The following is a 12,586-nucleotide window of genomic DNA, read 5'->3' as shown; positions in this document are numbered from 1 at the left end:
TATAGAAAATTTTGTCAAAATTTTAATTCTATAGAAAATTTTGTCAAAATTTTATTTCTATAGAAAATTGTGTAAAAATGTTATTTGACAGAAAAATTTTTCAAAATTTTATTTTCATAGAAAATTTTGTCAAAATTTTATTTCTATAGAAATTTTGTCAAAATTTAATTTCTATATAAAATTTTGTCAACATTTTATTTCTACAGAAAATTTTGCCAAAATTTTATTTTCATAGAAAATTTTGTCTAAATTTTATTTCTACAGAAAATCTTGTAAAAATCTTATTTATATGGAAAATTCTGTCAAAATTGTATTTATATAGAAAATTCTGTCAAAATTTCATTTCTATGGGCAGATTTATGAAGTATCTCGTTGTAAAATCTTCCAAAACATTAAGAATTCTACCAATCCACCAAACAGTAAAAAATCTACCATTTTTGGTAGAATTTTACCAACCATGCTCACAATGTGGTTCCATATCGCTTTTGGTTTGGAAATAATTCTGCAACTTTTGAACGGATAAAGATATCAACATATCTTTATCTGAATGCTGAGATGTTTTCCACTAAGTTTGCAAGGTTGTGGGTCCCTAGTGTCCACGGTTTGACTTGTAGGCGTTGGTCACCTCGGGGATATGAAGTTTTGTTTCAGGTGTCAATTTCGCAATTATGAACCGGATTTTTCTTTGCTGGATTCAGATGAAGTAACCGAAATTCACCACCCACTACGTTCATCATAAATCTGATCCAAGGTTGTTTGATATTTTGATGTGAATAATAGGTTTATTTTTTAATTATTTTTTTTATTTTTAAAACATTTTACATTTCTTTTCGGGATTCATAGAACTCCCTGCGGGGCACAAAAATTGATGTGCAAATTCTCCGTAATTCATCAAAGGTACATTTATTCGAAAATCATCCGACACTGTGTTATCAGCCATAGCATAATCATCGAAAAAATCCAAGCTAGTACTACATCGTGTTTGTCCATAAGCAATAAAAAATAATTGCTTATTTGAATACGCCAGATTGGGTAATGATTCCAAAGTTTCCTGAAGAGAACACATCTCTAGCCATTGTAAGTAAGCTTTATAAGCCAAACTTATGGCTCCATTATCAGCAATATTTTCCAATTGTGAGCTTGATTCCACTAAAGGTTCTTCTAAATAACTGTAAAGGGGATATTGTTGTGAAAAACATTTAGCGCGATTATTATAATTAGTCAATGTAGTGTTGCTCCACCATTTGGAGATTTTTCCAAATTTGTCATAGCTATGACCATCTTCATCGAAACCATGAATCAATTGATGAGCTATAAAAACTCCCAAAGTAGCGAAATGTAAAGCCATGGGATAAAATTCAGACCATAGGAAATTTGGTTTAAATAACGAAGCTGGTATAAGGATTTTATTCTCTAAAGGATTATAGCTAGGATAATAGATTCTATAGAAGCTATTGTCATATATGGGATGATTCTTCAGATGTCTATTTTGCAAGGCATTTAATTGGTGAATAGATTTGAGATTGTTTATAAAGTCCTCACGATCTACTTTTAGTGTTTTCAGATCCTCGGTAAAGTCAATATTTTTTAAGGATCTTATATCGATGGCCATATCATCAAGTTTCTCCGAAGCTTCTTTCTGGGATTCCCGATCCAACCAACTATGTTTACCAGATATAAGATCTCTTTTGAAATTGGATTTAATTAACTGCCATATATCTTCAATGGAATCTTTTACGTCTGCTGTTAAATATTTGCGATTATGTATAACTCTAATATTTTTCGCAAAATATTTATGAGTTTTGGGTAAACATGTCTCATGCAAATACAAAGGATCAATCATGAATTCTTTTAGGAGAATATAGAATATATAATTAGCTATGGTTTTTGGGGGAGTTTTTTGAAAAACTTCCTGTAATCTTTCAGGAACATAATCCAAAAAATCATATATATTGGAATTGGGTATAAAACCCAAAGTTAAATTTAAAAATTTTCTCACATCGAAAAGATGATTAAATTTTCTTTCCATTTCCTCTATGGTAGTTGAAATTCCTTTGCTTTTCTCTGTGGCATTTAGCAACGCTGACTCAAAATCAAATATATCCTGGGCCAATTGTTTTGCCTTATCAGCCATAATATCCAAATACTTTCTTAAATTTAGCGAAATATGTTCCAAATAGGTTTCTCTTCCTTTATGATTTGCGTCATCGAAATACATTGCTCTGGAACCCAAAGCAAATTGTGGTGTCACCAATTGTATTGTAGCCTTATCGTTTTCATTTGATTTATATCTCAATCTAAGACCAATTATTAATTTTATATCGTATTTAAAGGATATTTCACCAATCAGTTTTATCCAATCAAATTTACTTTCATTCCACTGATCCTCCTCCTCCTTCACCAAGGCAGGCATTTGACCAAATTCTTCAATGATTTGCCGCAATTTTTGTTTATATTTTTCAAAATCGAATTTAACATTCAAACAGGATTGAAAAAAATATTTAATTTTCTTATCCACTTCCATATCAGATGGATCATCATTTGACAACAATGTTATGATCTCTTTATCCATTTCCGTTTTTAATCTATGGTGAGGACTTCTGTCCTGTATTGGCGTTTTAAGGCCATCATAATTACCACATACAAAATTGTAGAAATTTTCACATGGTTCCGCTGTAATATTCAAATAATTTTGTATATCATCTGATTTAGCTTCTCGGACGACATTTCGATAATGCAGATTATGATGTTGCCTTTGAATATATGCACATGATTTCACTGATATTTCACTACGATTGTTTTGAATTTCTATAGGTGATCCACGAATTATTGGAGTTGTAAGAATTATAAATAAAAACAATTTAAAAATTATTTCTAACATTATGAATAATCTATACTAATCGGATGTCTTCTATCCGAAATCTAAGGGGTGAATGAAATGTTTAGTTGTCCAAAAATATTAATGCTTTACTTGAATTTACACTACACAACAAAAAGGGATATTTGCAACTTCCCATGAACATTAGTATTTTTATGCTAGCCTAATATCAATACAGGCTGGTTTTACAGAATCTAGAATCTTAAATAAAATAAAATAAAATAAAACAAAATAAAATAAAATAAAAATAAAAATAAAATAAAAATAAAAATAAAAATTAAATAAAATAAAATAAAACAAAACAAAATAAAATAAAATAAAATAAGTAAATACGGCAGACTTTAATGTACCCTTTGTATTACTTGGGTTGTGGTTACAGTTGCCGAAGGTAAGTAGACTGCAAGATGGTTGGATGGACGATCGTTTCGGAACTCTCACATTAAGAAAAAATAGTCCAATCAGTTCACCAAATATGACTAAAAAATATTGTAAATGAACTGTATACTATTCTCAAAAAATGGTAAGAATAAAATTCTGCACGGTGGCACAAATGGACTCTTCTTTACTTTTAGTGCATTTTTTTAGGAGATGTTTGTTATATCGAAAATGTTTGTTATAAAGCATAAAGGGTAATTTTATTTTCCTCATTGTGGAAATTTCAAAAAGTGGAGTACAATTTAGTTAAATTTTCGGACGAGGTATATCGTTTTCCCATTTACATTTTTCTGTGCCTATATTGTTTCCTATTGAAAAGTCGCTCATTGAATTTCGTATGATGTCTGCAATACAGTGTTAATGTCAGAGGTTATCGTAGACAAACATGTACACACTTAAATAAGATTAGGAAATTACTTTATTCAAATAGTATACTGTGAGAAAAAATAATAGCACCACAGATAAAATAACAAATTAAAACAAGTATATACGGCCGAAAGTTCGGCCAGGCCGAAGCTTATGTACCCTCCACCATGGATTGCGTAGAAACTTCTACTGAAGACTGTCATCCACTATCGAATTACTTGGGTTGCGGTAACACTTGCCGATGGCAAGGTATCTTAAAACTTCCTAACACCGTAATATATACCACATAGTCCATACGTGGTATATATTAAACTAAAAAGGCTGATTAAATACGTATATAATTAAGTTTAAAGATCCTATAGAAATAAAATTTTGACAAAATAAAATTTTGCCAACATTTTCTATAGAAGTAAAATTTGGAAAAAATTTTCTGTAGAAATAAAATTTGGAAAAAATTTTCTATAGAAATAATATTTTGACAAAATTTTCTATAGAAATAAAATTTTGGACAAATTTTTCTATAGAAATAACATTTTGACTATGTTTTCTATAAAAATAAAATTTTGGTAGATTATTTTTGGCTAGAGTGGCAATCATGATTTTGAACCGATATGGAAGAATTTTTGTGTGATTGGGGATCGGCTATATATAACTATAGACCGATACGGACCAATTTTGGCATGGTTATTAGCGGCCTTATACTAACACCACGTTGCAAATTTCAACCGGATCGGATGAATTTTGCTCCTCCAAGAGGCTCCGGAGATCAAATCTGGGGAACGGCTTATATGGGGGCTATATATAAATATGGACCGATATGGACCAATTCTGGCGTGTTTCTTAGAGACCATATTCTAACACCATGTTCCAAATTTCAACCGGATCGGATGAATTTTGCTCCTCCAAGAGGCTCCGCAGAACAAATCTGGGGATCGATTTATATGGGGGCTATATATAATTATGGACCGATATGGACCAATTCTTGCATGGTTGTCAGAGACCATATACTAACACCACGTACCAAATTTCAACCGGATCGGATGAATTTTGCTCCTCTAAGAAGCTCCGTCGGTCAAATCTGGGGATCGGCTTATATGGGGGCTATATATAATTATGGTCCGATATGGACCAATTTTGGCGTGGTGGTTAGAGACAATATACTAACACCACGTACCACATTTCAATCGGATCGGATGACTTTTGCTCCTCTAAGAGGCTCCGGAGATCAAATCTGGGGATCGGTTTATATGGGGGCTATATATGGTCATTTGCATGGTCATTAGAGAACATATACCGACACCATGTACCAAATTTCAGCCGGATGAAATTTGCTTCTCTTAGAGGCTCCGCAAGCCAAATCGGGGGATCGGTTTATATGGGGGCTATATATAATTATGGACCGATGTGGACCAATTTTTGCATGGTTGTTAGAGACCATATACTAACACCATGTACCAAATTTCAGCCGGATCGGATGAAATTTGCTTCTCTTAGAGCAATCGCAAGCCAAATTTGGGGGTCCGTTTATATGGGGGCTATACGTAAAAGTGGACCGATATGGACCAATTTTTGCACGGTTGTTAGAGACCATATACTAAAACCATGTAAGAAATTTCAGCCAGATGGGATGAAATTTGCTTCTCTTAGAGCAATCGCAAGCCAAATTGGGGGTCCGTTTATATGAGGGCTATACGTAAAAGTGGACCGATATGGCCCATTTGCAATACCATCCGACATACATCAATAACAACTACTTGTGCCAAGTTTCAAGTCGATAGCTTGTTTCGTTCGGAAGTTAGCGTGATTTCAACAGACTCAGATCGACTCAGAATTTCACCACGACCCAGAATATATACTTTATGGGGTCTTAGAGCAATATTTCGATGTGTTACAAACGGAATGACAAAGTGTATATACCCCCATCATATGGTGAAGGGTATAAAAAAAAAACAAGTATATACGGCCGTAAGTTAGGCCAGGCCGAATCTTATGTACCCGACACCATGGATTGCGTAGAAACATCTACTACAGACAGTCATCCACAATCGAATTACTTGGGTTGCGGTAACACTTGCCAACGGCAAGGTATCTTAAAACTTCTTAACACCGTCTTCTAAATTGTAAGTTAGTCCATACGGGGTATATATTAAACAAAAAAGGCCGATTAAATACGTATATATTTCAGTTTGACCAAATTTTCTATAGAAATAAAATTTTGACAAAATTTTTTATAGAAATGAAATTTTGACAAAATTTTCTATAGAGACAAAGTTTTGACAAAATTTTCTAAAGAAATAAAATTTTGACAAAATTTTCTATAGAAATAAAATTGTGACAAAATTTTCTATAGAAAAAAATTTTGACAAAATTTTCTATAGAAAAAAAAATTTTGACAAAATTTTCTATAGAAATAAAATTTTGACAAAATTTTCTATAGAAATAAAATTTTGACAAAATTTTCTATAGAAACAAAATTTTAACAAAATTTCCACAGAATTAAAATTTTGACAACATTTTCTATAGAAATAAAATTTTGACAAATTTTTCTATAGAAATAAAATTTTGACAAAATTTTCATAGAATTAAAATTTTGACAAGATTTTCATAGAATTAAAATTTTCACAAAATTTTCCATAGAAATAAAAGTTTGATAAAATTTTCTATAGAAATAAATATATAGAAATAAAATTTTGACAAAGTTTTATTTCTATAGAAATAAAATTTTGACAAAATTTTCTATAGAAATAAAATTTTGACAAAATGTGCTATAAAAATAAAATTTTCTATAGAAATAAAATTTTGACAAAATTTTCTATGAAATAAAATTTTGACAAAATTTTCTATGAAATAAAATTTTGACAAAATTTTCTATAGAAATAAAATTTTGACAAAATTTTCTATAGAAAAAAAAATTTGACAAAATTTTCTATAGGAATAATATATTGAAAACAATTTGTATAGAATTAAAATTTTGACAAAATTTTCTATAGTAATAAAATTTTGACAAAATTTTCCTTAGAAATAAAATGTTGTTAGGTTATTCGTTTTGTTTTGTTATTGTTGGTTTTTGTTCTTTAATCATTGTTGTTGTATTTTTTTTTTTGATTTCAGCTTAAAACCATACATTGACTAAACTACAAGTGTTGCTTAACCAACAGAGGAAAAGAATGTTTGTCAAATTTATTTGGGCAAAGCCCTATAGACTGCAAGATGGTTGGATGGACGCACGTTTCGGAATTGCCACATTCCTCATCAGCATCCTCTACTTGCAGCAAAACTATCAACCAATTATCAGAATAAATTCAGGCAGTTCATTAAACACAACAATAAACCACACTTGAACCCTCCGAAAAAAGGCTTTACATTGATAGCCGGCTTATGCCGAAATAAATTCGTACAAACATCTCTCTTTTCCTTTGCCACCATCAAATCATTCTTTCAAACAAATTCTTGAATTCTTTCAAACAAATCGGTCTATTTGCTTTTTGGTTTACAGGTACAAACACGACGGATATACATATGTAAAACGGTTCGTCTTAAAAAATGTCGGGGAGAGGGTGTACCCTTTCCACCAAATTTTTTAAATAACGTTCTGTATTCAAGTAGTTGGACAATCTTCTATATTTCTTGTGAATTTTAAGTGTGGTTTGTCAAGGAAATGTATCCTTCTCCTCAACATATCTGAAAATTAAGCACTATATTATAATAACATACAAAGAATTACTGTTTCCCATCCAATAATGTTGGAAAATGATGAACCTCTACGTTGGCTGTCAATTTTATGTAAATTTAAGTTCTTTACTAAAAAGAAGTCTGGCAGAAGCCTGTGCAAAAATCATGATGTACCGAGTTCCCATTTACGGACAACCCTCTACTTTCAATTTGAGAAAAAAAAAAACAAGTATATACGGCCGTTAGTTCGGCCAGGCCGAATCTTTTGTACCCTCCACCATGGATTGCATAGAAACTTGTACGAACGACTGTCATCCACAATCCAATTACATGGATTGCGGTAACACTTGCCGATGGCAAGGTATCTTAAAACTTCTTAACACCGCCTTCTCAATTGTAAGTTAGTCCATACGGGGTATATATTAAGCAAAAAAAGGCCGATTTACGTATTTAAATAATTCAGTTTGACAAAAATTTCTATAGAAATAAAATTTTGACAAAATTTTCAGTTTGACAAAAATTTCTATAGAAATAAAATTTTGACAAAATTTTCTATGGTGGTGGGTATAAAAAAACAAGTATATAGGGCCGTAAGTTCGGCCAGGCCGAATCTTATGTACCCTCCACCATGGATTGCGTAGAAACTTCTACGAAAGACTGTCATCCACAATCGAATTACTTGGGTTGTGGTATCTTAAAACTTCTTAACATCGTTTTCTAAATTGTGAGTTAGAAGGGTTTTAGACGATGCAATAATTGCATGCAATAATTGCATGCAATAATTGCACGCAATTCTTGTTTGTAGGCAAACGGGGTAGAGAAGCAAAGGGGGTAGAAAAAATTTCATGTTTTCCGTTCCTCTTGCAATTTTTTGACATTTCTGAAACTTGAAATTTCAAGCGATTGCATGAAAAATTTCAACGTATAAATGCTGAAGTTTTTAAGAAGCAACTTTAAAAGAGAATACAAAAAATTGCACGCAACCAATTGCATCGTCTAAAACCCCTCTTAGTCCATACGTGGTATACATTAGACAAAAAATTTATGTATGGGTAAGTCTACAAATAATTACGAATCCACATGGAAATTGAAATATGGGGATCGCTTTTATGGGGCTATATAGAATTATGAACTTGATATGGACCAATTTTTATGTGATTGGGGATCGATTTATCTGAGGGCTATATATAACTATAGACCGATATGGACCTAGTTAGGCATGGTTGTTAACGGCCATATACTAGCACAATGTACCAAATTTCAACTAGGATGAAATTTGCTCCTCCAAGAGGCTCCAAAACCAAATCTCGGGATCGGTTTATATGGGGGCTATATATGATTATTAACTGATATGGACCACTTTTGGCATGGTTGTTAAATATCATATACTACCACCACGTACCAAATTTCAACCAGATCGGATGAATTTTGCTTCTCAAAAAGGCACAGGAGGTCAAATCTGGGGATCGGTTTATATGGGTGCTATATACAATTATGGGCTGATATGAACCAAATCCTGCATGGTTGGTGGATACCATATAACATGGATAACATCACGTACCAAATTTCAACCGTATCGGTTGAATTTTGCTCTTCCAAGGGGCTCCGGAGGTCAAATCTGGGGATCGGTTTATATGGGGCCTATATATAATTATGGACCGATTTTGACCAATTTTTGCATGGGTGTTTGAGTCCATATACTTACACCATGTACCAAATTTCAGCCGGATCGGATGAAATTTGCTTCTCTTAGAGGCTCCGCAAGCCAAATCGGGGGATCGGTTTATATGGGGACTATATATAATTATGGAGCGATGTGGACCAATTTTTGCATGGTTGTTAGAGACCATATACTAACACCATGTACCAAATTTCAGTCGGATCGGATGAAATTAGTTTCTCTTAGAGGGTCTGCAAGCCAAATTTGGGGGTCCGTTTATATGGGGGCTATATGTAAAATGGACCGATATGGCCCATTTGCAATACCGTCCGAACTACATAAATAAAAACTACTTGTGCCAAGTTTCAAGTCGATAGCTTGTTTCGTTCGGAAGGTAACGTGATTTCAAGAGACGGACGGACGGACGGACATGCTCAGATCGACTGAGAATTTCACCACGATCCAGAATATATATACTTTATCGGATCTTAGAGCCATATTTCGATGTGTTACAAACGGAATGAAAAAGTTAATATACCCCCCATCGTATGGTAGAGGGTATAGTAAAGAACAAATCCACTCGATGGTTAATTTTTTATTTTATTTTCTTTATTTTTTACTTTTTTTGTTGACTCACCATTCTGTTTTGCGAAATTTAATCGTCCAAAATTTAAATTTTGACTTTAACAGACCAAATAGTGTATTTTGTAAGACTGGTCCAAAAGAACTTCGTCGGAAGTGGAAAAAATGATGGAGAACCCCCGGATTCTCTTGAAAAGAAAAGTTTGTGAAACAACTTTTTCTGAATTTCATGTATTTTTTCTTGAAAAGTTTCCTATAGCCTTTAAAAATCGCAATTTGCACACGCAACACAATCCATCAATCAAGCCTTATAATAACGAAGTGACATCAGAACCCTAAATTAAACTACTACCTTAAAAGTAATTTGTAAAAATGAACTTCAACAAGTTAATCAACACAAAACCATTTTCAAATTGTTTAACAACCCCATATAATGTTATTTCAGCACTTAATTTAGAATTTCCGTAAATACTCCACATTAATTTGTGGAGGCAAAGTAAACCCATCTGTAGGAAAACAAGTTAAATCCTACCTTTCCTGATTTTCAATTCATTTTCTAGATTACATACCATCGGAGTTGGATGTGATGATACCGAATACAAACAAGCAGACAAAACAGGATCCCTTATCCAAAGTAGACAGTTTAAAGAAAAAAATGCCGAGATAATCACTTTATATTCAACGTTTAATAGATTATGTGGCTTATAAACCTTGCTCGTTTCCTCTTGGATGGTGATCCTTGCACTGTCATTCTCCTCGTCAGCATCATCCCAACAACTGTCTATGGGCATTAATATCCTGTAAAACCATAGGTGTCTATTTTTATACACTTTAGGTTACCACGAAAATGAACGTGAATATGGTGGCAATGAGTAAACTAAGGATAGCTGTTGTATGGGGAATGGGAGTGGGAAGTCGAAGGATAATAGGTAAACTTGTAACCTCACACACACACGCACACAGTCTCACTTACATAAAATTGGTTCATCGTCATACAATGATAACGCTGATTTTTTGAACAAGATACAAGTCCTTCAAGGTTGAAGAATCTACGGGTATGACCCAACCACCATTGTCAGAGTGATGATGTCATGTACTCTGGAGGAGAAAGGAAACCATACTGGGAGCATTGGATGATGCTACCGCAAACCTTCTGGTTGTCTAACACCGTGTACGTGATATGAAATTTAATGTTTCAATTAGAGGTAAAAGTTAAGTATATTTGAATGGATAGCTCCGACGACTAAATAGTGATGAAGTTAGAGTTGAGTGGGCCTTGGAGGGTTTAATTCATAGGCAAATTCCCTGGTTTTTTGTGTTGTCTTGTCTGCTTTTTACAATGGTTGGCAAATGAGAGCACTTACCAATGGAGGGGATGGTAAACTTTCATGAATATTGGAATAACAAAGTTTACCTTCATACTCCCGGCGGGATGTAGAGCATACTTCTTTTTGCCACTACAAGGTGGTGGCCACATTATCTGCAAAATAAACTGTCGTTGTCGTACCTATGTCAGCACTTATCGGGGATCAGTTAAACTTTTTCCCATTCAGAAGTGTTATTACTCCTCAACAGACACTTGAATATTTGCATTCACTTCGACAAGGACTTGCACGGCGCCTGGGATACATGTTCACGTATTGAATATACTTTTGGGATGAAGTATATCATCGCATGAATTTGCTTTTATGGAGTTTGCGGTTAAATGTTGGTTAATTCTAAAGTGCTTTGCAAATTTTTACTTAATGCGATTTTTTAAGTGGAAGTTTGTAACATTTTATGTGATTACATCTAGTAGAGATTATTTTATGATAAACAGTGATTTGGGTACACTACCAAATATAATGAAAGTTGCATATGAGGATTTTTTGTATTGATAGACATGCTATCTCTTGGAGTATGATAATTTAAAGAAATTTGGTTGGTTAAAGTAAAATTCTTCTACACTTGAAATAAGAATTCCTGATCTCGTTTATCGAAATATGGTTTTGAAAAATATCATTGAAGCCATTCATTAACAACAAATACGGCCTCATCACAACAGTGTTGCCAGGTTGGGGAATTTTAAGGGGTAACATTTATATGGGTTTTTTTAGGGGTAAAAAATATTTCAAATCTAATAAAGTAAAACAATTTTCAACCAAATTCGGAACAGTTCTCGCATGAATTTAGAGAAAAACATACGTGGGAGATCAACACAAATCCTAAGATAAGGTTGGCTGATAAGTCCCCGGTCTGACACATAGATGGCGTCGCTAGTATTAAATGCATATTATTTTTATATAGTACCAACCTTCAAATGATTCGTGTCAAAATTTGACATCTGTAAGTCAATTAATTTGTGAGATAGAGCGTCTTTTGTGAAACAACTTTTGTTATTGTGAAAAAAAAAATGAAAAAAAAGGGAATTTCGTGTTTTGATAAAATACTCTTTTCTGAAGGGAAAAAATACGGTGGAAGCAAAAACTTGGCTTGATAATGAGTTTCCGGACTCTGACCCAGGGAAATGAACAATAATTGATTGGTATGCAAAATTCAAGCATGGTGAAATGAGCACGGAGGACGGTGAACGCAGTGGACGCCCGAAAGAGGTGGTTTTCGACGAAAACATCAAAAAAACACAAAATGATTTTGAATGACCGTAAAATGAAGTTGATCGAGATAGCAGAGGCCTTAAAGATATCAAAGGAACGTGGTGGTCATATGATTCATCAATATTTGGATATGCGGAAGCTCTGTGCAAAATAGGTGTCGCGCGTGCTCACATTTGACCAAAAACAACAACGTGTTGATGATTCTGAGCGGTGTTTGCAGCTGTTAACTCGTAATACACCCGAGGTTTTCCGTCGATATGTGACAATGGATGAAACACTCCTGAGTCCAATCGACAGTCGGCTGAGTGGGCAGCGACCGGTGAACCGTCTCCGAAGCGTGGAAAGACTCAAAAGTCCGCTGGCAAAGTAATGGCCTCTGTTTTTGGGATGCGCATGGAA

At 33.5% G+C, this 12,586-nt stretch overlaps 1 protein-coding gene across 1 annotated transcript; it reads right to left on the bottom strand.

Moving 5' to 3' along the window:
- Positions 1-808: 808 nt before the first annotated feature.
- Positions 809-11,070, bottom strand: LOC142234424 (membrane metallo-endopeptidase-like 1). The gene is made up of 3 exons (XM_075305551.1): positions 10,958-11,070; positions 10,126-10,391; positions 809-2,808 (listed from the first exon to the last, which is right to left on the bottom strand). Exons 1-3 carry the CDS (start codon positions 11,068-11,070, stop codon positions 809-811), a joined length of 2,379 nt encoding a protein of 792 aa, XP_075161666.1.
- Positions 11,071-12,586: the final 1,516 nt, after the last annotated feature.

The sequence above is a fragment of the Haematobia irritans genome, chromosome 1 (assembly GCF_050003625.1).
Source record: "Haematobia irritans isolate KBUSLIRL chromosome 1, ASM5000362v1, whole genome shotgun sequence".
NCBI lineage: Eukaryota > Metazoa > Arthropoda > Insecta > Diptera > Muscidae > Haematobia > Haematobia irritans.
The sequence above is the reverse complement of the archived record's forward strand: the minus strand, read 5'-3'. Positions and strand labels throughout refer to the sequence as shown.